At 39.5% G+C, this 24,231-nt stretch overlaps 1 protein-coding gene across 10 annotated transcripts in view; it reads left to right on the top strand.

Annotated features, from left to right (window-relative positions):
• NFIB (nuclear factor I B) overlaps positions 1-24,231 on the top strand; it is a 236,343-nt gene that overhangs the window by 60,073 nt on the left and 152,039 nt on the right. For 9 of the 10 annotated variants that reach the window (XM_054809201.1, XM_054809198.1, XM_054809206.1 and 6 more), the window contains exon 2: positions 4,088-4,619. In XM_054809201.1, coding sequence (XP_054665176.1) covers positions 4,202-4,619 — 418 coding nt within the window. In that variant the 5' untranslated portion in view covers positions 4,088-4,201. Of the gene's footprint in view, positions 1-3,584; positions 3,691-4,087; positions 4,620-24,231 lie in introns of those variants that run through there. The other variant, XM_054809200.1, reaches the window with a different exon arrangement.

Genomic DNA, 24,231 nt, shown 5'->3' with positions numbered 1-24,231 from the left:
ATTTATACTTTGTGTTATTTATTTAGTTAAAGCAAAAGATTGATTAATCTTATTTTGAGTTGCGACTAAGTTAAAGTAGTACTGCCAAAATTGTTCTCTCTATTGTGTTCTCTGTCTCTAGGGCTCATGCAGTGCGTGTTGGCTATGGTAGTGTATGCTCAGAAGAAAATATTTTGGTAGAAGTTCTAAACACAGAACACCTGTTTGGACCGAGCTCCTTGTGAAAGCAGTAGTTCAGTTTGTGTGGAGACAGTGCTGAAGCACCTTTTAGAAACAAGTCTAAAATCCAAAGTACAGCTTTAAGACAAACCTTCGCAATTCAAATGTTACCCATCACTCTTTCAATAAAAGTTTGGTGAGTGTAAAATCACTCCAAGGAAGAATGAAGACTTACCAAGTGCAATTTAATTTTTTGGGAGGGGATCCTTTCCTCTCCTTCCCATGTGTCTTTTTCTCCCTGTTTTGGAATGAGTGTAAACTACATTTATCTCTCTTGCTGAGGCATGATAGGATGCAGTTACCGTGTGCCTTTAAGTGCTTGGTCTCTTGTGGTATTTTTGCCGTGTTTTATTTTATGTTATGGTGGTCCAGGAAACTCAGAATATGTTGTCATTTTCTTTTCCACATAGAATATATTGTTTCATTAGACACAGAGAAAATCCATGCAGGGAAATTGAGTACATGAAGTTTTCTCTCTAAAATTTCTAGACTTCTGCCTGGAGTATTTATTGTGTGGTCTTCAGTTGAAACTTGTATGAATTGATAAAAAGTTTATAAGAGTAGAACATAAGAGAAAGGCGCTGCATTTCCCCTTTACCTTTTTCAAAAAGAAAACCTGGCCTATCTATCATCATTAGATGACTGGTATTTTTTTCATTTATTTACAAGCTACACAGATATTATATAGTAACTTCCATTTTAATTTAAATTGCCAGTACACAATGGTTCACCTGAGCCATTTGATGTGACATTTGAAAATCTTACCTCCATAAATCACTTTATTGCAAGAGCAACTGTGGCACATGGGTAAGTGCCACATAAAAAAAATTATTTCAATATTGCCTGTATGAACATTAAGGGGGAAAGAACCCAAATTCCGTAGATGGCTTTTTAGGAGGTTTAGTGGAGATCGTGTGTGATTAATTGCATATCTCCATTTAGGATCATTTTTATGGGCACTTCTTCTTGTCAAGTAATGTTTCATTTGAAAGGACTCCAGATGCGAAATGAATCTCTCAAAGATCTCTGATAATATTGCTTTAGAACAGAATGTTCTTTGCTGTGTTTCTCCTTCACACTCTTTCACATATTTTATATCTTTAGGACCTAATGATATTATGAAGGAAAAACCTGAATACAGTTTTAAAAAGTGGGATTTTTTGTTTTTTTGAGGGTTTTTTTTCCTCAGTCTTTGAAAAGGAAACATTCAACCACTACAGATTGGAATTTAAGAAGTGGAATTTTTCTCTATAAAGTTTTCATAGATGTAAAATGCTATAGGTTATTATTGATAATACTATGTGCATTACCTGAAGGCATAGCCATTCCAAAATAGTTTCTGATGTTGGTCTTAAAAATGAAAAATAGATGTGTAGTATGCTAGTAGTACAGAATATTTTTGCATTAATTTTATTGCCATTTTAAGTTACAAATGCTGAAGTCTATTTAGATGTAGGGGAAATCATTGTATTGGGGCAAAATTTAATTTCTCCTGAAGCTCTTCAGCCCCCCGCCCCACCTTTAGTCCCAGCTGTTAGAATTTTCAAAATCTGTAGTAAATCTGCTTTATTCAGTCTAAAATGAAATTGTAAGGATTTGACACCATGCAGTCTTTATGCTTATGTTTTTGTTCTGTTTTTTTTTTTAATTTTATTTGAATACTTCAATTAAGATGACTTCTGTAGAAGGAAAAATAAACTTTCTTTAGTAGTTATAATTGAGGGGGGAAAAAGCATGGCATCAGAAAGCATATGAAGATAGGGAAGTCTTATCATGGGCTGTGGTTACTCAGAGCAGTATTGCCTTCCCACACAAAGAACAGATTGTGGTTTAACTCTTTCCATGGCCTAGTTTTATGTGCCAGTGTAGTATCAGAATTGTTCAAATCTCTGCTGGAAACTACTAATCAGTTTAATTATTGCCTTTGTGGCTCTTTGTCAAGCATCATACTGTAAGGCAGTCGTTTATGTCCTGAATTATCTTCCTGTATTGTCTCTCTCCTCTGTTTTTTTTTTTTCTTTTCTTTTTTTCTGTGAAGGTAACATGGTCATAGGTAAACGGCTTGCAACTTTTCTGTTGTTTTCTGTTTGATTTGAGGACAGTTAAAGAATAGAGGTAACCAGATCTAGTGGGGTTTTTTACCGTTCAGGAAATTTTGAAATTTGTTTGAAATTTTGAATATTTTAAAAATTAAATTCTTGTCATGAAGCTTCCACAATGGCAGTCTGAACTCTGTGTAACTGAGACCATTAGTTATACTTTAATCATTTTTACCTAATGGAGCTAATCAGCCTATTGATTAAACGGAATTCATTCCTTGTCTAACAGCGTAGCTAAAATATTAGTTTGTTAATTGTATTCTTGAATATAATTGTATAAAAAGGGTTCAGGTTTAGTTTGATTACAGCGTGCCACTCTGTATGATGAGCAATCTGCATGGTATTTAAAACTAAATATGCTTGCACATAGGAAGAAAGATACCTCCCCTAATGTCTCCCTTCCAAACCAAAATACAGTAATGTTTGATAAGCAGATCGCACTGTTCTAAACAGCAGATTTGCTCACGGAAAAGAGGCATTAGTTTTAGGGAAAGGCCTATTTAGATATTAACATGGATGTGTAGGATGGTACTTTAAGCAGACAAAATGAATTAATTTAATTGCTATAGGATGTACTTGTAGACGACAACTAAGCATTACCTCCTTAATGCAATCCGTATTGCTGCTAGGCAGAAGATAAGAACTTGCAGGTGAAGCCAGATGACAGAAAGGGATATTTTGGAACTGTAAATAAATTGCATGCATTTCACAAAAGCAGCATTTGACCAGCGGTGCACCCATAATGTCACTCTGCCACAGCATGCAGAAACACAAAGAATGCAAAGTTTGTGCCAAGTTGCCATTTTTCATTGTACACCTCAGATTGATTTTTAAGGGGTTTAGAATAATTGCCACACTCATGTGATCAGTTAACAAATTAACTGACTCTGTGGGGCTTCAAAACCCACAGTGGAGCTGCCGGAAGAACATAAATGTAATTTTTGTTCTCAACTTCATAAACTTTTATTTTACAGAGTTTGGGGGTGGTGGGAGGGAAACCCGAAGAGCTGGAGGTACAGAAGCTTCTGTTCAGGATTTGTATACGACACGCCGTGTCTTTTGCCTGCTTGCCTTTACTGTATACTGGTTTCTCTAGTTACCACCACTGGAATGGTGCTGTTTCAGTGCTGGAATGTTGGACGTTTGATAAGAAAATGGATCAAGTTTAATGGCGCATGCTCTTTGTGCCACCAGCAGTCTCTTGCTGAGAGCATGCTCCAAAAGCGGGAACTGTGTGGCATTACACTGAGCATGTATATGCTTTGTGTTTCTGTGCCACAGAGAAGAGAAATGAACTGTGGCATTCGCCTCAGCCTTCTGAACGTTTCTGCTCAGATTTTTTAAAACCGTGTAGTGTCCTGTTTCTGCAATGGTACTTTTCTTGATGTTAGCTGTTCGCTCAGATATTTAAATGTTAGAAACAAAACATCTTGGTAGCATCTCTTTTAAATGATGTTGTCTCTGCAGCGTTGCGGGATGAAGTGAGGGGAAGCATACAAAATAAAATCTTCACATGGTTCTTTCAAAGAGTGAAATATGGGGAAAATGCTATTCTCTGTGTACTTTTTGTCTGCTGCCTGATAGCAGTAGTAATTGCATAAAAGGTGTTATGCAGAAATTTGCGTAAATTTTAAGTGTTTATTCTCTTCGTCTTGGATTTCACTTTAAGATTTTCAGAAACCTTTCTTGATACTGCTTTGATTATGAGAACTTGCTGACTTTGAGTTTTCTTCTTCTCTTCTTTTTTTTCCCTCCACTTCTTTCCACAGGATGAATTTCACCCGTTCATTGAGGCACTTCTTCCACATGTCCGTGCAATTGCCTATACTTGGTTCAACCTTCAGGCTCGAAAACGCAAGTACTTTAAAAAACATGAGAAACGAATGTCAAAGGACGAGGAAAGAGCAGTCAAGGATGAGCTACTTAGTGAAAAGCCTGAAATTAAACAGAAGTGGGCATCCAGGCTCCTGGCCAAGCTGCGCAAAGATATTCGCCAAGAGTTCCGGGAGGATTTTGTGCTCACGGTGACTGGGAAGAAGCACCCATGCTGTGTATTGTCCAATCCTGACCAGAAGGGTAAGATTAGGAGAATCGACTGCCTGCGACAGGCTGACAAAGTCTGGCGTCTGGATCTAGTCATGGTGATCCTGTTCAAAGGCATCCCCTTGGAAAGTACGGATGGAGAGCGGCTCATGAAATCCCCACATTGCACAAATCCAGCACTTTGCGTCCAGCCACATCACATAACAGTATCAGTCAAGGAGCTTGATTTGTTTTTGGCATACTACGTGCAGGAGCAAGGTAGGAAGCAGATTGTCGTGTTTCTATGTTAGTATGTCAAACTGTGATTCCAAGTAGCCCCATTTCCCCTATGGACCGGCTTCCAGTGAAACATTATTCTGTGATCTATAGACGTCATGTGGGTACATGTCCATATGTAAATTGGCACGTATACGTTTATACTGACACACACTCACATACATTCCTACAGACCTGGGTAAATGACATGTACCTTTGACATACGTGCCTTGTTCTCTTTCAAGAGAGAGCGGGACATACCAAGGTAGTACTTTATTTCCACTGAAATTGCCTTTTTTTTTTTTTTTGTCAAAAAGTGGCAATATATTGTGTAGGTTTTCCAGTCATGACTTAAGAAAACATTCTTCTTATTTTTCAAGTTTTTGTTTTTGTTTTGCTTTTTTTTTTTTTTTAGTTTCCTCAGTACTGTTAGATACAGGTATGTGCAATTGCACACTCACAATAAATACTGCAAATGTTTATTATTGTCTTTGTAGTTACAAATAATCAAGAATTAATCCCTAAACTGATGAACCTACTATCACTTTGAAGAGGAATTGTAGACTTTCTCACGTCTATAAAATAAAACATGAAAAAACTTTAGCACAGAAACACTGCTTTGTAAATACCATGTAGTCAGAATTACAGCATACAGTACTTAACGTTTTATTCATATTTTACATCTCTAGCTCATCTTACCTATCTGAGCTTTAAAACAAAGATCCAGGTTGTAATATTTTGAGAGAATTTTCCATGAAAAGCATATTTCCGTAGTCACACTTGCATACTTAATTTTGTTTGGGAGATAATTGAGATGTGGAAAATTGCAGGAACACTATGGAAAAGCTTCTCAAACTTAGTTTTATGAAATGAAAATAAAAACAGGGCACCTGATAATCATGTATCAGGGAAAAAAACCCTGCTAGTCATATTGCATAATTCAGGCAACAATATTTATAGGCAGGATCCCCGAAATTGTAAATGGCTGTAACTAGCTAAAGGTTTTTTTTTCCGATACTAAGCCTTCTGAAATGCTTTTTTTCTGTGAGGCGTCATTTTTCATTTTTTCTAGTGATGATACTACCCTTTAGATGTCTTTATATTGCTGACCGATCAGCAGTAATAAAGCAGTTCTTTTTTAGCTGCAGATCTCAACTAGGGAAAGTTTGACCGGCCGCAGATGGTGGGCCATTTCACAACTTGGCCTGGTGGTGGGCAGAAGTGGCCTGCAGAAGGGCAGATGGCAGGCTGTTATCTGATGCCCGGTACATAACTGCGGGATTTAACTGAAAAACAAACAGAATGGATTTTGTTAGTAACAAAAAAGTAAAATTGCGCATGTCTTCATTCGGTGTGTACTCATTCTGTAAAAGAACAGACACACAACACAACCTTTTTATTTTCAGTGAATTTGTCTTTCAACATTTACTCACACAAGTGGACCGCTATGTTTATGTGAACATATAAATAGGGTTCAATTTTTTTGATTATTCATCATGAAAAAATATAGTTCATTGTTTTGGTTTGTTTTTTTCCCTGATTGCATTTTTTGTATTTTTCCCTCCACAGCAGTAGACAACACTTAGATATTTTGCAACGACTTTAAGTAGCTACAGAGTCTGCTAAATCTGATTCCCAATAACATAGGAAGAAAGATTTCTTTGATAGCATTGAACAAAATAGTTTAATTACAAATAATTTGTACCTTTAAACTCCTTTTGTGAAGAAAAATTCAGATGATATTTTGAATGCATATATTGCAAGACACAGCTTACTGATTAATTCAAATGGATTTACCTGTCTCTAAAGTCAAAACTACAAAGGGAGGCAAAACAGTTTAAGTAGCTCTTGAGCCAAAGAAGCTGAGGTCAGAGTACTCTTACACTATGTCGACTTTTAAGTTGTTGGAAGCCATAACTTGAAGTGGGAGAGGGAATTGCAGGGCATAGCTGATTTTACTGATTTAAATGGATTGAGACTATGTTGTTTTTTTTTTTGTTTAAACACTTGTCTAATTAATTATAAGTGAGTAAGATAAGCATGCTGTAATATTATAACTTTCCAAGTTACATGATACTGCTTTGAGAATATATTGGAAGATGAAGCTGGCTAATTTCTGTGTACCAAGTCACCCTTAGTAGACCCTTTTGTTTATTGTAAACTGCATGGATTTTGTATCTGTCCCGCTGCTTCACAGTAAATCTTCCGTTAACATCTGCTGGCTCTCTCCTTGAAGAAGTCATATTAAGTTATCTTTGTATTTTTTTCCTGTTTTGTCAAACTTTGATTCTGTATCCTCATTGAAAGCAGGTTCATTGTGACACTTTGTAGTGCACTTGATTAAGAGCACCAGGCTTTGGGAAAGATAAGCATGAAGTCAACCAAAATGCTGCATTATACACAGGCTGTTTTGCTTTTTATTTCTCTTTTGGAATATATAATCTAATAGTATCATGTAAAAACTAATCGGAGACATAGAAAGAATTAAAGCCCTGAACGAAATATGAAGAAGGAATTAGCACATAAAATGAATAAAGGGGCCAAGTAGTTTGGTTTTTTTGTTGCTTTAAAAAAGAAGATTAGGGGAAAAAAAGAGGAGGAAGGATAGTTCGAGTGCCAGTGATGGTTGCCAGTGGCACCAGGATTGGCATCAGACCTTCTTTGTTTAGCCTAGGATGCCTGTGATTTGTTGGTTGGCATCCGCATTGCAGTGCAGAGTAATGTTACAATATATTGACAATTTCCAGATCTAGAAGTGTCAATAATCCTTTCAGTTCTTAATAAAAAGGGCTTCTACTTCCATGCCTGCCTTGAAAGAAGAAATAAGGACCAACCTATGAAGTTCTGTCATTGACCAACTTCATCCGGTTCTACTTTTCGCTCATCTCTCTCAGAATTTGTTATCTTTTCCCCCCTATTCTCTTTCTACTATCTTCTTCTGCTTTAGGATCTTAAAAAAAAAAAAAGAAGAAAAAGGGGCTTGACATAAGTTGCAATGCTGCTTCTTTGACTGAAATGGAGGAAGAAAATGGGAAGTACAAACTATGATAAATGTTTAACATCAAAATAATTCTTAATCATAACACATGTCTATGGGGCTCTGCTTGTTGTGTGTATTGGGTCCACACCTTCCCCCCCTCCCCGAGTTTTTAAAAAGCCTAAACCTTCAAAATGGCATGAATGTCGTTTCTGTTGACAAAACTGCTTTTTTTTATTCTTTTCGCCCCCCCCCCCCCCTCCTGTCAGGCATCAGAGAGTGTCTATCATTTGGTATGAAATGCATCTCAGTCCATAAAATCATTTGATGGTATTTGATTCAGTGCAGCGCTTATGCTGTGTTCCCGTTGCTACAAGAACTGCCATTTTGTTTGTCGAGTGCCAGGAGAGGGGGAAAAAAAAGGCAGACAATGTGCTTGATGCCAATAATGGTTGCCAGTGGCACCGAGGTTGGCATCAGACCCTCTTTGTCTAGTTGCTGAATGCCTTTGATTCGTTGGTTGGCATCCGCATTGCAGTGGGCACATTGGAAAGTTTTTGACAATCAGTGAATGAAAGCTGCAGTACTTGTTTGCTGCAACAGAACCCAGATAATATAAATCCCGTCTTCTGATAGATGTTTTACCTACTCTTACAATGGCTAATTAAAAAAAAAAAATCAAAAATTGCATTGCTGTTTTTTCTAAAACATAAAATATCCACAGCAATGTGCCTCATCTGCAGAATTCCTAATCCCCACGTCATCTCTGCTGTTTTTTTGCAGCAGAAATGAAATGCAAACTTGATGTTAGGTATTTCAGCACATGCTGAATAGTAGACCTTCAGAAATGCTTTGGGAGTTTAAAGGATTGAAGCAATGATACATGTAAATGGTAAACATTTGTAAGTGTTTTTAATGCATGTGACTCTCAGAGTACATTTCTCAGATCAGTCATGTTACTGTTTACACTCTCCTTTGTCCTTGTGTAAGAGTGATATAATTGGGGGAGCCCGCATCCCCAGCTGTTAATAAACTCTGAAGTTGAGGGAAGGGAGGATCTTTTAAACTATCCCAGAAGGAGGGCAGAAAATAGATGCAGATGTCCTTAGTTTGACACCGTTCAGGCACTCCTGGTTTTTTAACTTCTTAAACTGTTAAGATACTGCTACAGTTCCAGCTGCATGACTTTGTTACCAGGAAATCAGCAAAAAGACTAAATAATTTCTGTTGGAAGTTTCTTAGATAGTTAGCGTTAATATTGCTTTCCGGTTAACTGCTATTATCTCGTTAATTAATAAGAGGGATTAGCAGCTCTACCCAAAGGGCTGCACAGAAGGAAACCTGGCCTATGTGAGTCCCTGAATCGCCAGACTACGTCCTGTCTCTGGCAGGGGGGGCGGGCGGGGGGAGGCGGGCACGAATAAAAAGAGAAAGGAAGAGCAAGGAGGAGAGGGGGCGAGCGAGGGTACAGGCTGGCTTCCGCAGCCTAAGGTGGGGAGAACTCAGTGCGGGACCCTCCAGCCGCGCCGCCGGGACGGTGGCGGGTCTCCGGGGCGGGGGGGGGGCTGCGCCCTGGCTGCCCGTGCACCCTCCGCAGCAACACGGCGCCCGCCGGCGGCCTGCCCGGTTTTTGGGGAGCAGCGTGCTTTGTAGTGTTCATAAACCCGTTTTCAGAGAGTAGCTGGGGCGCACAGTGCTGCATCCGCACTGATTCGGAACTGGTTTTACCCCAGTTTGACGCCGGCAAACCGGTGATCCCTAACCGACCGGGGCTGTCGCTTCTTCACTTCAGACCGTCCTGGCAAGATGTATGCGCTGTCTTTGAAAAGCACGTCCTCCTTCCAGGAGGAACTGTAATTCTTTTTTAAACGTGGTATGTCCGAATTGCAGGAGTGGGTGGGTGAACTCTTGGTGTATCAATGGCTTGATCTTTTTATTAAGCTTTTGGAGTTTCATGAATTGACTTTTATAGGGAGCTCAAATTTTGAAAAAGGTTTGTGTGGTCATTTTCATGTTGTACTTTAGTTTTCATTTAGTAAGCATAGCACATTCATGATATAGTAATATTATAATAATACTTGTCATGCTTTAAAATGATAAATAAAATTGTTTTGGTTAGTTTGCTGTGACTACAAGAAATTCCACTTAAAATCACAATCAAAATTATGTTTTAAGCAGTCTCCTTTCTGCGTAAGTCATATAATGGTCATACATCTAAATGGCACATCACCCAGATGCGTTTTGAACGAGAGTTTGCATTTGTTGTGTGCGCTGATGCTTCCACACACAATTAATAAAAAAATAATGGGCTTAGAAGTATCAATCAATCGGTTGACTTGCTGATTGTCCCTATTTCCATTAACTTTAATGATTTTCCTCCTTCTGAATATTTTACCTGGGAACGTACAGTAGAACTTTTTACCTGTTTTGCAGGAGGATATGTCAAGGTACAAGGTGGTTTGTTGGAAATTACACAGCAAATTATTAGTTACACTGGGAACAACAGGAAATAGAGCTTATTACTGCCTGTACCTATAGGCGTCTAGGTGCTCTAGGAGCTTGTTATGGACACAGTGAAATGGCATGCTGATCCCTTGCGCTAAAACTCAATTTTGAATCAGAAAGCCAGTGCAGAAGCAGAAGCATAAGTTTATATTTTATCTGCTGTCATATGACAAGAGCTTTTTGTAGTTTAAGAATCTGCTAGGGAATAATAAACCTTTTTAAAACTTTGAATTACTTTAAGCAATTCCAGTCTATTCAGGCATGCGGAAAATGCAATTTAAAAAAACTTTTTGTGCCAACTGAAAAAGACACAGTATTAATTTATTTTCTAGCTTTCCAATGTAAAATTTTGGATGACTACTTTGTTAAGTATCTCTATTGCACTGAAAATTACAGGCACGAAAGACATTTGTCATTAGGAGATGGAGGTTAATTTGGTGTATATACAGGCATAATAATGTTTTTCAGTTGATGATTATAGATACTTTGTTTATGAAGATATAGGATATTAAAACATTTAAAAAGGTCACCCATAGTTTTTCATTTTTGAGAATGCATATGTGTGAACTGACATTTGGACAGTAGATCTGAATAATTCAAAATGTGTATTTTTTTTCTTTTTAATTTTAATTTCCCTCAGAACAGGATTGCAGCTCATATAATGGGTTCATGAGAAAGGAAAGGGAATTTTCCATATTTAATTTTCCTGTTGCAGTCAGGAATGAATTCTACGTATACATTTTAGAAAGGAGCTTTTAGCTTGTTCTGTTTTTTCTTACCTTATACACCTAGGGGAGTAATTTTCACAGGGTTAAATGACATTAATTGTGTTTAAGACAAAAGAGGCTTATGGTTAAATAAATTCTGTGCAACTAGTTGAAAATTTAGAGGTCAGTGTTAAACTATGAATGACATTTAGATTGACAGAAAGAAGCTGTACAGTAAAGAAAAGAATAGAGAAGAAAACAGAAGATTCGTGCTTCACAATAGTTTCAGACAGAACAACAATACCGGGAACAAAAAAAAAAAGCTTTTAAACTATCAGTAAGGCCACTAATTCATAAAGGAAATACTTCAAATAACAGCTTTAAATTTCTTAATTTTCATGCATATTGAATTCATTGTAACTGTGAAAACTTCATTAAAATAATTAAACACTAAATACCACTGCAGGTTGGATTTTAAAGTTTATTGTAATAGATTGCTGTCAAGTCTGCTTCGTTTTCTAGCTTTCCCTTCTTGCCTGCTTTTCCTCCTTCTCCTCCTCCTTGCTGCTAGTATAGTAATGCAGACATCTCCAGGACCGGTGGCCCTCCGAAGCTCTGGTCCTTGGAGGTGGCATACCACAGTGCCAAGCTCAGTAATTCAAGAAGCTTCCTGAAGCGCTACGATCCAGTCTCAACAGCAAGGTGGTATGTTGCTTTGCTGTAATCACCAGGCTAGGGTGATCTCAAGATCAAGTTAAATGGCTAACTTAACTGAATAGGGTTGCTCCTTCCATTCTGGGGTGCAGAAGAAATCCCTTATCTGGAGACACTTTCCAGATGCTAAGGGAACGTGAAAAAGGAAGAAGGTCAGTGTGATTAGCCAGTTTGTTTGACAGATGTCAAAGAAGATATCATTCGTTATAGGGAGGTTTCATGATTTTACGCTATCTCTCCTTTTTTATTTTTTTTAACTCTGGTGGAACTTCTAGAAGCAGTTGTTAGAAACCTGGCTCAGGGCAGTGAAGCCTGGATTGGAAGAAGTTTGAAAGGCTCAGAAGCTAGTAAAGGGGAAGTAAATCTTAGATTATTAGCTTTGTCCAAGAGTAAAGAGGGTTGATTTGGGTGTGTATATTGTACTGTCTGGGAGCAGCGAGTTGTTTGTGAAGTTGGGAACATTCTTCTGGCACAGCTGTTAATCTTTTCCCCCGCCTTTTTATTTACAAAAAGATTACTTTCTTACGCTCTCCCCCCACCAAACTCTCCTTTCAGAGAGGTTCTTTCCTTTTCTCAATTATATTGCACTTTTTTATTTTAAATAAATATATGTCTTTACCCATTTCTTAGGAACCTCATTATTGGCGTGTGACTTTTTTCACAGTTGGTGGGAGATGGGCACTTGAGACTTGGCTTTTGTGGGGGATTCTGTCTGAGGAAGGGCTGTCAGTCTAAAGTGCGTTTGTCAATAATAGTGTTTTGGATGTGTTTAACCAGTCTGAGGACCAGAGCTTTTGCCTTTATGCCCCATGACTCCTGTGTGTTACATCTCTTTTGCCCCCAATCTCCTCCTCCTCAAGTCAAAAAGGTGACTTAAAATTATAGGGACATTGGAGTCATTTTAATGTTAGTTTCCTCCTAACTACTTACTGTGTTTGGGACCTTTTAAACTACTTTTTTTACTCTAAGAAGTAGAATTGAAATAAGGAGAAGTTGCCATGATACGGCACTGGGGAAAGCGTGGTGTGAAAGCTTAGCCGAAGCCCATTCAACTATTAAGTGTTCTTTTCCCTCGGAGAAAACTTGCACTTCTTAACAGTAACCGCCTGTCTCCAGAGCACAAGGGAAACTTTTATGTCTTCCAGTGTCTCTTCATAAAGGCACCTTCACTAAAGGCATCTCTGTGGCTTTAAGTGGGCTCTTAATTATTTGCCCCCCCCCGAAAAAATACACATGGAAATTGAACAAAACGGTTCCCCTTTTCTTCCTTAGAGAGTGAACAGGAAAACCAAATGCAGAAATGGACAGTTAGTGAGCTCTGTTTGAGAAACTCAGTGTGTCCATCGAGAAATTAGGAAAAAAGATAAGTTTTCTTATATTGGTTTGATGCCAATGCTGCACACAAGTAAGTATATTCTATATTATTTGCAGTTATTTGACAACTGAGAATTTTAAATATTTAGGTCTTGAACATACTGTTTGTATATTTGTCTTCCCAATCTTCAAGTTATGTTAACCTGAGTTTACTATGCATCTTTTCATAAAGGATGAATTTAAACAAGTGAAAAATAAGCATGGACTGTTCTTAAATTGAGTGGTGTCTTTTAATTTTCTGTCAGTTATCTTGCCATACACTTTGCAAGCTATCTTCTGAGAAGACGTCATAGGATTTATACATTTTTCATTAAAATAGAAACAAAGAAGTGTGCACACATTAGAATCCAACAGTTATAAACTCCATGTCTTCAGAAATTAAATATAATTAAAATATTTACAGAGTCTATATTTTTTGCTTGTGAATTACATTTGCCTAAAATGCCAAACTGTTTTCAGCCTTTTTTGATGAAGCGACTAACAAGGAAATGCTTAGGATTTGCTTAGAAGATTATTACAGAAGTGCCTTGTGTCTGAGAGATAGCAAGTATATTTACTGCAGCATCAGTTTTCCGTTGCATGATTAATGCCATTGAAAATGATGACAGACGTCTTGAAAGGATGACTACACTCCAGTGTCCCTGATTTAAAAGTGTGAAAACATCTCCTAGTCAAGACAACTTGTATTTTATTATTCTGACATCTGCAGTTTCTGGACGGATTACCTTAAATTTGTTATGCCACGTTAAAAGACGTGTTTTACGAGGCTGGCCTCAGCTCCCGGCCTTAGTGTCAAGAACCCTGCTACGTGATGCAACATGTCTTGTTAGGTTTAATTGACCAAAGCCGATTTGTTAAAACAATTCATTTGTGCTGTAACTCATGCCCAGGCCAAGTTGCTACCTGAATCTCTTGACCTTGACTTGTCTGGGTCATGAAATGGCTGCGAACTGCTTGACCTCTCCATTGTTCAGCAGCCGTGCCACTTCCTTTGGTTCTTTGTGGTAATCGCTGACAAGAAGACCTTGGCCCCAAATTTACACCCCAGCGGGTTTCGCGGTGTCCCTCCGGAGCAGCCGTGTCCTTCCTTGGATCTGCTCCTGGTGTCACTACCTTTTGTCTGCTGACAGCGATGGGGACAAATTGACAGCCCTCCATAGTGGAAAAGGTCGCAGGAAGATTTCTAGGGGGCTGGAGGGAAACTGTCCTCTCTCAGGCTGCAGCACATTTCTCTTCTGTTGGGGTGTATGGGTTTGCTACATTTTTCAAGGGCAAAAACCATCAGTCTTAGTCCCGTTTCACTGGGAGCCTTGTTCGAGTGGGATGTGCTGGGAAGAAGGTTCTACTTTGAAAATGTTTTGTGATGAAAATGTGATGTGTGTGCACACCACTTCAATTTTTAGGAAAACAGAGTGATCAAAATAATTTCTTGACATGAAAGAGAGGAGCCTTTCATGTCAGTGTCGTAAGTGGCTATTTGATTTCCTTAGTATCAAAACATCATTTTCTTAAAGACCCAGATTTGTTTTCAAGAGCAACTGTCATCTCTAAAGCAAAGAACTTTACATGCTATGCTTGATGCAGTATCTAAACTTCTCAGAAGGGGAGAAAGAACAGTCTTTGTTTCCTGCCTTTTTTTCCTTTTTTTTTTCCCCTTCCTTTTACTTTCTGGGTTTTTTTTTTTTTGTGAAATGCTTTGCTTCTAGGGGAAACTACTTGTCCTTAAGAATTACTCTCAGTGAGGAGGGGAGTTATTGCCGCATACCCTGAAAGGCTGCCTACCATCAGTGTCCCTGATGCTAATGTTAGCTTCTTGATGTAGGCTTTGTGCTTCCTGTAATTACCTACAATTTGACTGTTAGGACAGTTTAGTTTTTTGAGAAGGGTATTATGTCTAATCATCTGCTGCGTTGGGCCACGATTTTAGGAAGCGGTGCCTTTAGAAATCAGTGACTGGATCTATTGAAAAACTGATGGCATGATACAGCCTTGCTGGGTTAAGAAAGCTCATATGCTAGTACTGGTACTATTTTAAAATAAGTAAAAGTAGATTTATTTAATCAAATTGACTTCATTTAAAACATATTTCACAGCACTATGCACTGACTTACAGTGTTTGATCAGGTTTGTATTTTTGCAGTCCACCCGATTCTTTGTCGACTCAATATTTTTTGAAAAAGAAAAAAATATCAGATGGTATGTGTACACACAGCATTCCCATGCACTTGTAAATGACCAAACCTTTTCTTTCAGTGTGAAACTCCACAATCTAGGTGTGTTTTTTGATTGCGGTTATATAGTTCCTCTGAATGAAGAGGGTGGGAATGCTGACGCAAGGAGCTTGAATGCTATCACTGTGATGACAATGTAAAGTATGACTCAATGTTTAGATGCAAGGACTTCAAAATCCTTGTCCTGGTCCCCAGCCCTGTTGCAGCTCCCCAGGTGACCGCAGGCAGGTTGCTTAGTCTCTCTCTGTGCTTCCCGTCCCAGGGGGAGAGAGCACCGCTCGCTTCAGCCCTGCCTCAGCAAGGGTTGCGAAAGACTGAGATATGCACTGGCTGAAAAGTTATAACCCTTCCTGTGTTTCACTGCAAGCACAATCCATGTGCAAGTGCCCAGCCCCCAAGTAGGCTCTGCGTTGTAAAGAGATTTTTACCCATTTTTCTTGTGCCCAAACGGAAGAAACTTGCCCAAGCAGGGAGGGCAGGCACAAAGAATTCCTCCACCGAAAGCCCCGTGGTGGTACCGCTCCATGGGAGAGGGCATCAGAGAGAAACTACGCAGTGGAGCCTTCCCCCCTGCAGACCGGAGACCGGGTCTGTGGTGGGAGCACTTCTCTGGTCACCCGTGCTTCAGTCTGCAGGAGCCCTGGGCAGGGCTGGCCCTTGAGGATGGGACCACGGGGCAGGGGCTTTGGTGTGCTCAGAGAGCTGTCTGCATGGCAGTGAAGGGGAAAAATACTTTAGAGAGAAAGATAGAAGAAACAACCATCATGGGCAGTTGTATGTATGATCATCCAGCTGGCCCACCACAGAGGTGGCATCTGCAGTGCCTGCATGGGTGGCCTTTGGGCTCAGTCTGGTTCCCCATCCCTCTATCCACTCTGAGCACAGGTTCTTCAGTCAAGTGGGCCAGTAGCTCACACCAGAGCACACCAGCATGGGAGGAGGATGGAAGGTCAGGAGTGGAGATGTGAGATGAAACCCAAGCTAACATAACAGCATGCTTGTGTCTGGAATACGCTGGTCATCCTGTTTCGTCTCCCAGACTTGGGCAGCTCTGGTCTGTGAGGCAGCTGAGTGGGAGACCATTGGTTTGGCAGGGGTTAGTCCAGGGTCTTGGTCTTGGAGGGCCTACCTTTGCCTGAAACCCCTGCTGATTGTACTGAAACTCTCCTGAATACTTAATTAGTAACTTGTGATTTTTGGACCCAGTGTGCCATCTACTTTTACTCCTTAAGTCATTGTTTTTCTCATTCCTTCCTTTATGATGATATTTCAGGGTTGGTAATGAGCCAGCTATAACATCAACACCTACAAAATTACTGTGTCTACTTCTCAGAGTGGGAAGTGACATTAATTTATAAAAATGAAAAGAAATCTGTCCATGCAGTTTCCCCAGGCAATACCGAACAGCGTGGCTTACAGCTAACCAAGGGTTAACATCAAAAGTTATTCTATTGTTTATCTTCCAGTTAAAGAATAACCAGCTTGTCCAGAAAGGAGAATTGGAAAATTGATTGGGCTGTCTAGATGCAGACACATAATTTAAAGTAATCTATATCAAGTTGTGATTTTACCATATATGCATTCATAGGTGAGTTCACTGCCTGCCATTCAGTCATCTATAAAGGCTTATGTTGTAGGAGTCACGGACTTCTTTGGTTTTATTAAACCTAGGGTTTTGGGGGTTTTTTTAAAGCTATGTGTAAATACTTTAACTGGCAACTAATTGTTGCCTTTTTTTTTTTTTAGTTAAGGAAACAGATATCACATTGTTACATAGAGCATAAGAATTGTTTCTGCATTCTGCATTTTAACTACAGTGAGGAGTGCTGGTATGTTTTAAAACATGGGCCTAATCTTGCATTGTCATACACAAATGCAGTGCGCATATATAGCCCTCCCTGGCCTTTCACATATTTTTTTCGATATATTGCTGCTATAACTTGAATATTCTGGGACAAGAATTATAGTTGTCTTGTAATTATTGCTGTTCTATTTACAGCCTCCAAATAAAGGAAAAGCTGCTTATAGTAAAATGAGGATCACTGGTCTTTCAGTAATTAAATAGACTTGTTATACTGCATTAATCCTTTTTGGAACATTTGGAATACTTCTTAGCACTCACAAACACAGCATTAGGGCCAGCAATTAATCTGTTGTTTGTCCTCCAACATTTGTGTGATGTAAAGCATGTATGTTTGAAGACGTATTTCAGGTTTAGGACTAGGATCATTGCAGAGTCAAATAATGATACTGATCATTCAGTAGTGTTATCCAAGACCTAGAATGAAGTTGGACCAATTGTTAGAAGGACTCACACACCACTAATTGTGTCCAACTGAAAGGAGTTATGATGTGATGGTGTTCAATGCTGTCTAGTTTTGGGTGCTGCACATGACGAAAAAAGTGAATTGTTTGGAGGCAGCCGGAAACTTTCTAGATTTCCCATTAGCCTTCCTTGTAAGTAGGGCAAGAAGTAAAGGCTTAACATTTCATCAGGAAAGATTGTGTTCAAGAACAAAAAGCCAGTAACTTTCTAATGACGAGGGCGGTATAGACTGGGAGAGGAGAATGTGTTGTTTTTATCAAGGACAGTTTTAGGAAGCATCTACCAAAATGACACGTCTAAACTTCATCAAGTTGTCCAGTAGAGAGGTGGTTCAGTTGATCTCTTGATGTCTTTGTAACCTCAGGGTCCGATGATGTTAATGCAGTAGTCAAATTTGCTCCTTTTGTGAGCTTTGACTTCACAAATAAAATCACCTGAACTTTCTCTCTGACTTTTGCAGTTTTGTAATTGCTTTCCTGGACATAGCCTACTTAGTTTTCTTTGATCAGAAGGGCATACTAATTCTCTTGGTGCTGTGATGGAGTCCTGTGCTGTTCTTCTGCATTGTTCATCAGTAGTTAACTTGGAGTATGGTGCAGAGCATTAGCTTCTGAGCCTAGGTTAAATCAGTAGAAGAGTCTTACGTTACTGTGGTATATAGTCTTAGAACACATTATCCTATTGCAGTAAGATAGGAGTGTTTTTAAATATAGTCCAGCCAGTTTGACCTTGTCAGAATTCAAGCCATATTAATGGTAACTTGGGCTTGCTGACGCGTTTCACAGTAGGACGAGCATTAACACAGAACTCCCTATTCCATCTGGTGAAGAACCTACAGAGAGGGCTATACATAGACTTTTTCTTAAATTCCATAATATGATATAATGAGATATTCTCTCTTCCCTGTGCTCATGACACTTCTCTTGCCATTGATAGGCACCCTGTGTCTGAGACCAACAGATGCAGTTAAGAAGAGACACTATAAAGCAACAATATTAGATCATGTAGATATAATCGCTGAATAGTAATAGTTATGGGTTGTATTTTGGGAAGCAGCTATTAGCAACAGTTTTATTGTAGCAAATGTATGTATGAAGTCCCTGGCTTTCATTGGAAAGCCCTGGAAACAGGTGTCAAAATGCACAGAACAGAATTTAGTGATTAATCTACACATTGCATATAAGTTGCAAAAAAGCTCTAGAATTTTAACATTTGATTCTGCTGAAGTTTGCCTGCATGATATAACACAGTCATACATAAAGATATCATGGTGAGGTCTGAGCAAGCTCATGTGGGTCCTGAAAGCAGCAAAACTGCATTCATGTGGGATCTTCATGTGGTTTTATGTAACTGCTCCCGTGGGTTCCCCACAAGCTCATACGGACCTGCTCTGGAAAAATATGCCCATGGGAATAACCAAAGCTGGCTCATTTGAACACCTCTCAGTTATATGTGTGTTTTATTTTCTAATAATAATAATATATGCATATGAGTCTGACTATGCCCGTGGGTGTGGTGTTTGATACGTAGTTTCCAGTTTGAGTGAATGGTGTTTGGCACACATCCTAATTATTATGTCTATTATTGACAAGGATGCCTTACTTTGGCTTTCAAGGCTGGTTTCTGTATCACTGGTAGCACATTACCTATTTGAAAGTGGCACATAGAATCATAGAATCATTTAGGTTGGAAAAGACCCTTAAGATCATCGAGTCCAACCATTAACCTAACACTGCCAAGTCCACCACTAAACCATGTCCCTAAGCACCACATCTACGCGTCCTTTAAATACCTCCAGGGATGGTGACTCAACCACTTCCCTGGGCAGCCTGTTCCTTCTAACGACTGACAACCCTTTTGGTGAAGAGATTTTTCCTCATATCCAATTTAAACCTCCCCTGGCACAACTTGAGGCTGTTTCTTCCTGTCCTGTCACTTGTTATTTGGGGGAAGAGCCCAACACCCACCTGGCTACAACCTCCTTTGAGGTAGTTGTAGAGAGCAATAAGGTCTCCCCTCACCCTCCTTTTCTCCAGGCTAAACAACCCCAGTTCCCTCAGCCGCTCCTCATAAGACTTGTGCTCCAGACCCTTCACCAACTTTGTTGCCCTTCTCTGGACAAGCTCCAGCACCTCAGTGTCCTTCTTGTAGTGAGGGGCCCAAAACTGGACACAGTATTCAAGGTTAGGCCTCACCAGTGCCATGCTGGCACATTTCTCATTGCCTGGGTGGCAGACACCTGAGTGGCAGAGTAACTGCGTTGCTGGACATCACAGGTGATGAGTAAATGTGCCAGCATTTCCCAGCTTCCCAGAGTAAGTGTCTCCACAGAGGCAGCTACCACCCATCAGCTTTTCTGGACTCCGTCACCGTATGACTGCTTGGTGGCCATGGGCTGTGTGTGCCTCCTTGCTAATGGAAACTGCAGCAGTAACCGAGCTCCTGCCAGAACCCGGGGGGATGTGGGGAGTGGGTGAGGTGAGAGTAGACAGCGTGTGTGGGGCTGGGGAGGAGAGGGCAGGGGGTGCAGCGGAGAGTGCCCAAGAGAGGGTGTGAGGAGGAGGCAGCGAAGGACACTATCTCCATTGCCAGTGGCACCAATTTTGAAACCCCTGCGCTAGACAGGTCTGTTGACTTCTGAATAGTAGTCTCTCTTCTGTCTCCAAGGTAACCCAAAGTTAGTCTATACAAAATGTTTGCAGCTCCAGGTTTTGATCTTGGGAGAGGTCAATATGCATATCCAATGTTGTGTTCCATTTAGGAAAAATAAAAAAAAATAAAGAAAGAAAGTAGAAAAGAATCTTAATTTATACACACACACCCCCCACACCACCCCCCATCCCCCCAGTTTTGTAAATGCAACAGGCATTCTTGTATTTCGTACATTAATATGGATCAGGTTCTGATCTCCTTGAACCTCATTTGACTCAGGAGGGATTACTTTACAGTAGTTTAAAGTCCTAATGCTGAATTCATGTTGCAAGGATTCGTACTGCTTTTGTAAAGGACGCTTGGCCTGTTCAGGAGCTATTCTGGTGTGTTGGGTTCCCAGGCAACAAAACTAGAACACGTATGACTGAAGTACTGCAGAGTCTCTAGACTGTAGACCTAATCCTGCAAATCCCTATTTACATAAATCCCACTGATTTCAAAGGGTCTGCACATGAGAAAGCAGGTTTTACAGGATCAGGCCATTCTTCCTAGAGACCAACATCTGTTGCACCAACTGTGATAATCTCATGACTGTTAAAGAAAACTCTGAGGAAACATTTTATCTGAGCTAAAAGAAAACAGTAAAAAAGTAACACTGTTGTCTGTTGCTTAATTATTACCAAGAGCAACTCTCTGTATGTACTGTCTCTCCTCTGTTCCCTTTCTGCGTATTTTTTTTACTTGAGAGAAAATACTCTTATATATATGTAGCTGTGTGCTGTTCCTGCTGTTCTTCACCTATGTCGTATAAAGTTTGTGTGCCAGACTCCAGATATTGAGATATTTTTAAATACTGAAAGAGGCCTCTGGCATATTGGTTAATGACTGTCAGTGTCTTGCTTTTAGAGTTTTTGGAAACTGAGAAAGAAATGTCTTCAACAAAATTTTAAGGTATTTTGAGTCTTGCAGTTGAAGTCTATGCTATGTTTTGGCTCTGGCTGAATTAACTATAGTAATACATTCAAAGAGTTCACTTGGCATTCATTGTGGAACAGCAGATGGTCAATTGGTAAGACTGCAAGGAAGAAAGAAATCTGAGCAAAAGCAGATGATGGTTGTGTTGGGAAGAGTAGAGTCTGCTTCCTTTGGTCTCCTCTAAGAACAGAGGACAGACACCTGCATAGCTGTGGTAGCACGTGCTGCAGCTGCAGTTGTGTGTCTTTTGCCACTTCTACTTGGAGGTCTGGTGTGGAAGGGAACATAGGCTGCTGCCTTACCTTGGTTGATTCCCAGTTCCCATGGGCTGGTTTTGTAACACACAGGAGCATGCGGAGTCATAGCGCTGGGCTCATTCGACACGTAGTCTGGAGATTCCATGTATATGTTTGCTGCATGCCTTGGGCTGTGCAGCTGAAGATAGAAACGAGATGTTATTCACCGTCCCTCGCAGCACAGATGTTACAATAAAACAGCTGTAGAAAATATAAGAGAAAAAGCCTGGCAGCTCTGTTGGGCCATTTATGGAGGGAGGAAGACCTCCCTGAAGCCCATAAGTGACGGGAATCTGCATCAATGATGCAGTACATGCACAGTCGCTCTAGTACCTCCCCCATGTTTTGAATTCCCTGCACTTAGAATTTACAGTCAGCCTGCACAAGGACAGTGGTCTGGGATTTCCATGAGCCATGTAATGGGCAATAAGCTACTGCTACTCATGTCATCATGGGAGAAAAGGGGTAAGACGGCAAACATGCTGACAGTGCTAGCTTGCTGTCAGAAGCCGCAGAGTTGGTGGACAGACACATGCTATTCCCCTAGACTATAGTATATTCCTGAAACTTTTCGTGATAATTCTGAATGTTTCAGATGATTACCCTTTCACCTCCCTAAAATTAGTAAAAGAATGTTCAAAGCCTAACAGACAAGGCTTGAGGGGCTGTATTTTGACAGCAATATATCTGCAAAAGATAGACTATAAATGAAACCTGTGTGCAGTTCAACTGGAGAATGTAACATGTTCAAAGATGGTGCTTTTATTCACAAGCTGTAACTTTACAGCATCTTTTCTTCTCAGTATTTTTTCTGGTTATTGAGAGTCAAGTTTCCTTAAATGTGCAAGATTCATAATTAAGCAGCCTTTTCATTAGGGGAGCAAATGTTTTCCCTTAGGTTTTTCTTCTATGTCACCTGTATCTCCATGCTGTAGTTACCCCAATTCCTTCTTCCCTATCATATGTCCACATTTTCCCTTATGTTTTAAGATGTGAAGTCATTTGGAATTATACTCTTACTGATTTATAATGAGATTGTAACTGTTCCACTTTTCTCATTAATAACTGTTTTTGTGAACTACTTTTTAGTGTGTATTTTCTAGATTTTTTATTGGATGATCAGACCTATGCTAAATATGCAACTGAAGTGTACTATGCTTAAAAAAGCAGAATGGAGATGACTATCAACTGAAACTTCAAAATGTAAACCTCCAGGGAACAGGCCTTGGGACTGAAGGCAAAACAATTTACACGTTTGTTTTCACAGGGGTTAATATGAAAGATTTGGGGAAAAAAGACATACAAGATCTCCATAAAGTTTATTTATACAGAAAAAAATATCAAGAGCTTTGTGCTAATTTTCTGTATTGAGACATTGTCATCTTCATTTGCTAGGAGCAATTAGTTAATTCAGTCAGCACATTGGAACTGCATAGAAAAACTATTCTCAAAATAGCAAGTGTATAAGGTCAGTTTGCTCAGATGTAATTGTGCACACTATTTTACCCACCTCCCCTGCCTCAAACCGCAAGGAATACTGTCAGTTATTCAGGTTCTGAATTCATCTTTTGTTTGTGTTAGGTTAAATCCAGATATTGTGACAAACATTTGTAGTCCTTTTCAATTTTACTGGACTTTTTTTGTTGGTTTAGGGTTTTTTGTTTTTTGTTTTTTTAATTTCTTAGAGCAATTGTTGCCAGGATTTGCAAATACAACATTACAGCAGATTGTGGCCACATGGGAAGAAGGTGAAACTGATTCTAAACAAGAAGGAAACTAATTAGTTAGTTTTGAAGAATAGTTCGTTGTTTTTTTCAGAAGACTACTTGTAACAAGTGATTCCTTATCACATTCTCTGTAGTTTTCTATATTTGCAATCTTGTATCTCAGGAGAAGTAACCTTCTTCTTCATCAGAACTGATGTACCTCATTAAGTCATTGAGACAACAGGATGTGCTGTCATTCTGCTGCATAACGGGACTCTTGCTGGAGGTGAACACCTTTGGAATGCAAAAAGAGTTTTGCATTATTTCCCTCTTAAAATAACATGCTGTCTCCTGGCTACCTAAGTGAAAAAGCAATTATTTATATAAACATGCTACTTTATTGTGCTGCTTCTAGAAATGCTTTTACACAGATTTGAAACTCAGTGTCTGAGAGGAGAAGGAATGCAGGTTTTTGAGATCAGTGTGCTCCTGCGCCTCAATTCAGCACCAAGCACAGCATCACCCCTGTTGAGATCGCAGTGTATAGTGGTATTTCAGACACTCAGTGTGGAGTCTCTGCGCTAAAGCAGAGAGTTTCTTTACAACAACTATTGCATTTGTGTATTTTACCTCTGGCACTAAAATCGAAAGTCAGTGGCTTTCATGCTTTTAAATGCTTAGATTTTAAACTTTTTCTTTTTCTTGTGATAGCTTTCAAAATACCTGTCAGTAGAGGAAACCCTGGAAAGCAGATAAGATTTTATTTTAGAAAAGCAGATTTCTGTTAGTCATAGTGAACACTTACATTTCATAATCTTTATAGTCGTTACAAAAGCTTAATACACCAAACCAGATAGCAGGAGACATTGTAGATAAACACAGTTATGCTTTCAAATTTACTAAGAGAGAAATGAAATGTTTTTGATTAAATTTTACTTGTTCAAAAGAAAACAAACTAACATATGTATAAACTCAAAGGATGAGTTCACTTGACTGGGTTGTGCTCGGAATGCCTGGTACTCCTTGAGAGTTCAGTAGATGGTGCTTGTTCTTGTGATGCTGTCATTGCTGTTGATGCAAATAGGATCATTTGCAAAAGTCTCTGACCCTAAGAAATTCTAGGACCACAGTACAAGTTGCTATTAATTCTTT

Source organism: Grus americana, chromosome Z (genome assembly GCF_028858705.1).
Source record: "Grus americana isolate bGruAme1 chromosome Z, bGruAme1.mat, whole genome shotgun sequence".
Classification (NCBI taxonomy): domain Eukaryota; kingdom Metazoa; phylum Chordata; class Aves; order Gruiformes; family Gruidae; genus Grus; species Grus americana.
The sequence above is the reverse complement of the archived record's forward strand: the minus strand, read 5'-3'. Positions and strand labels throughout refer to the sequence as shown.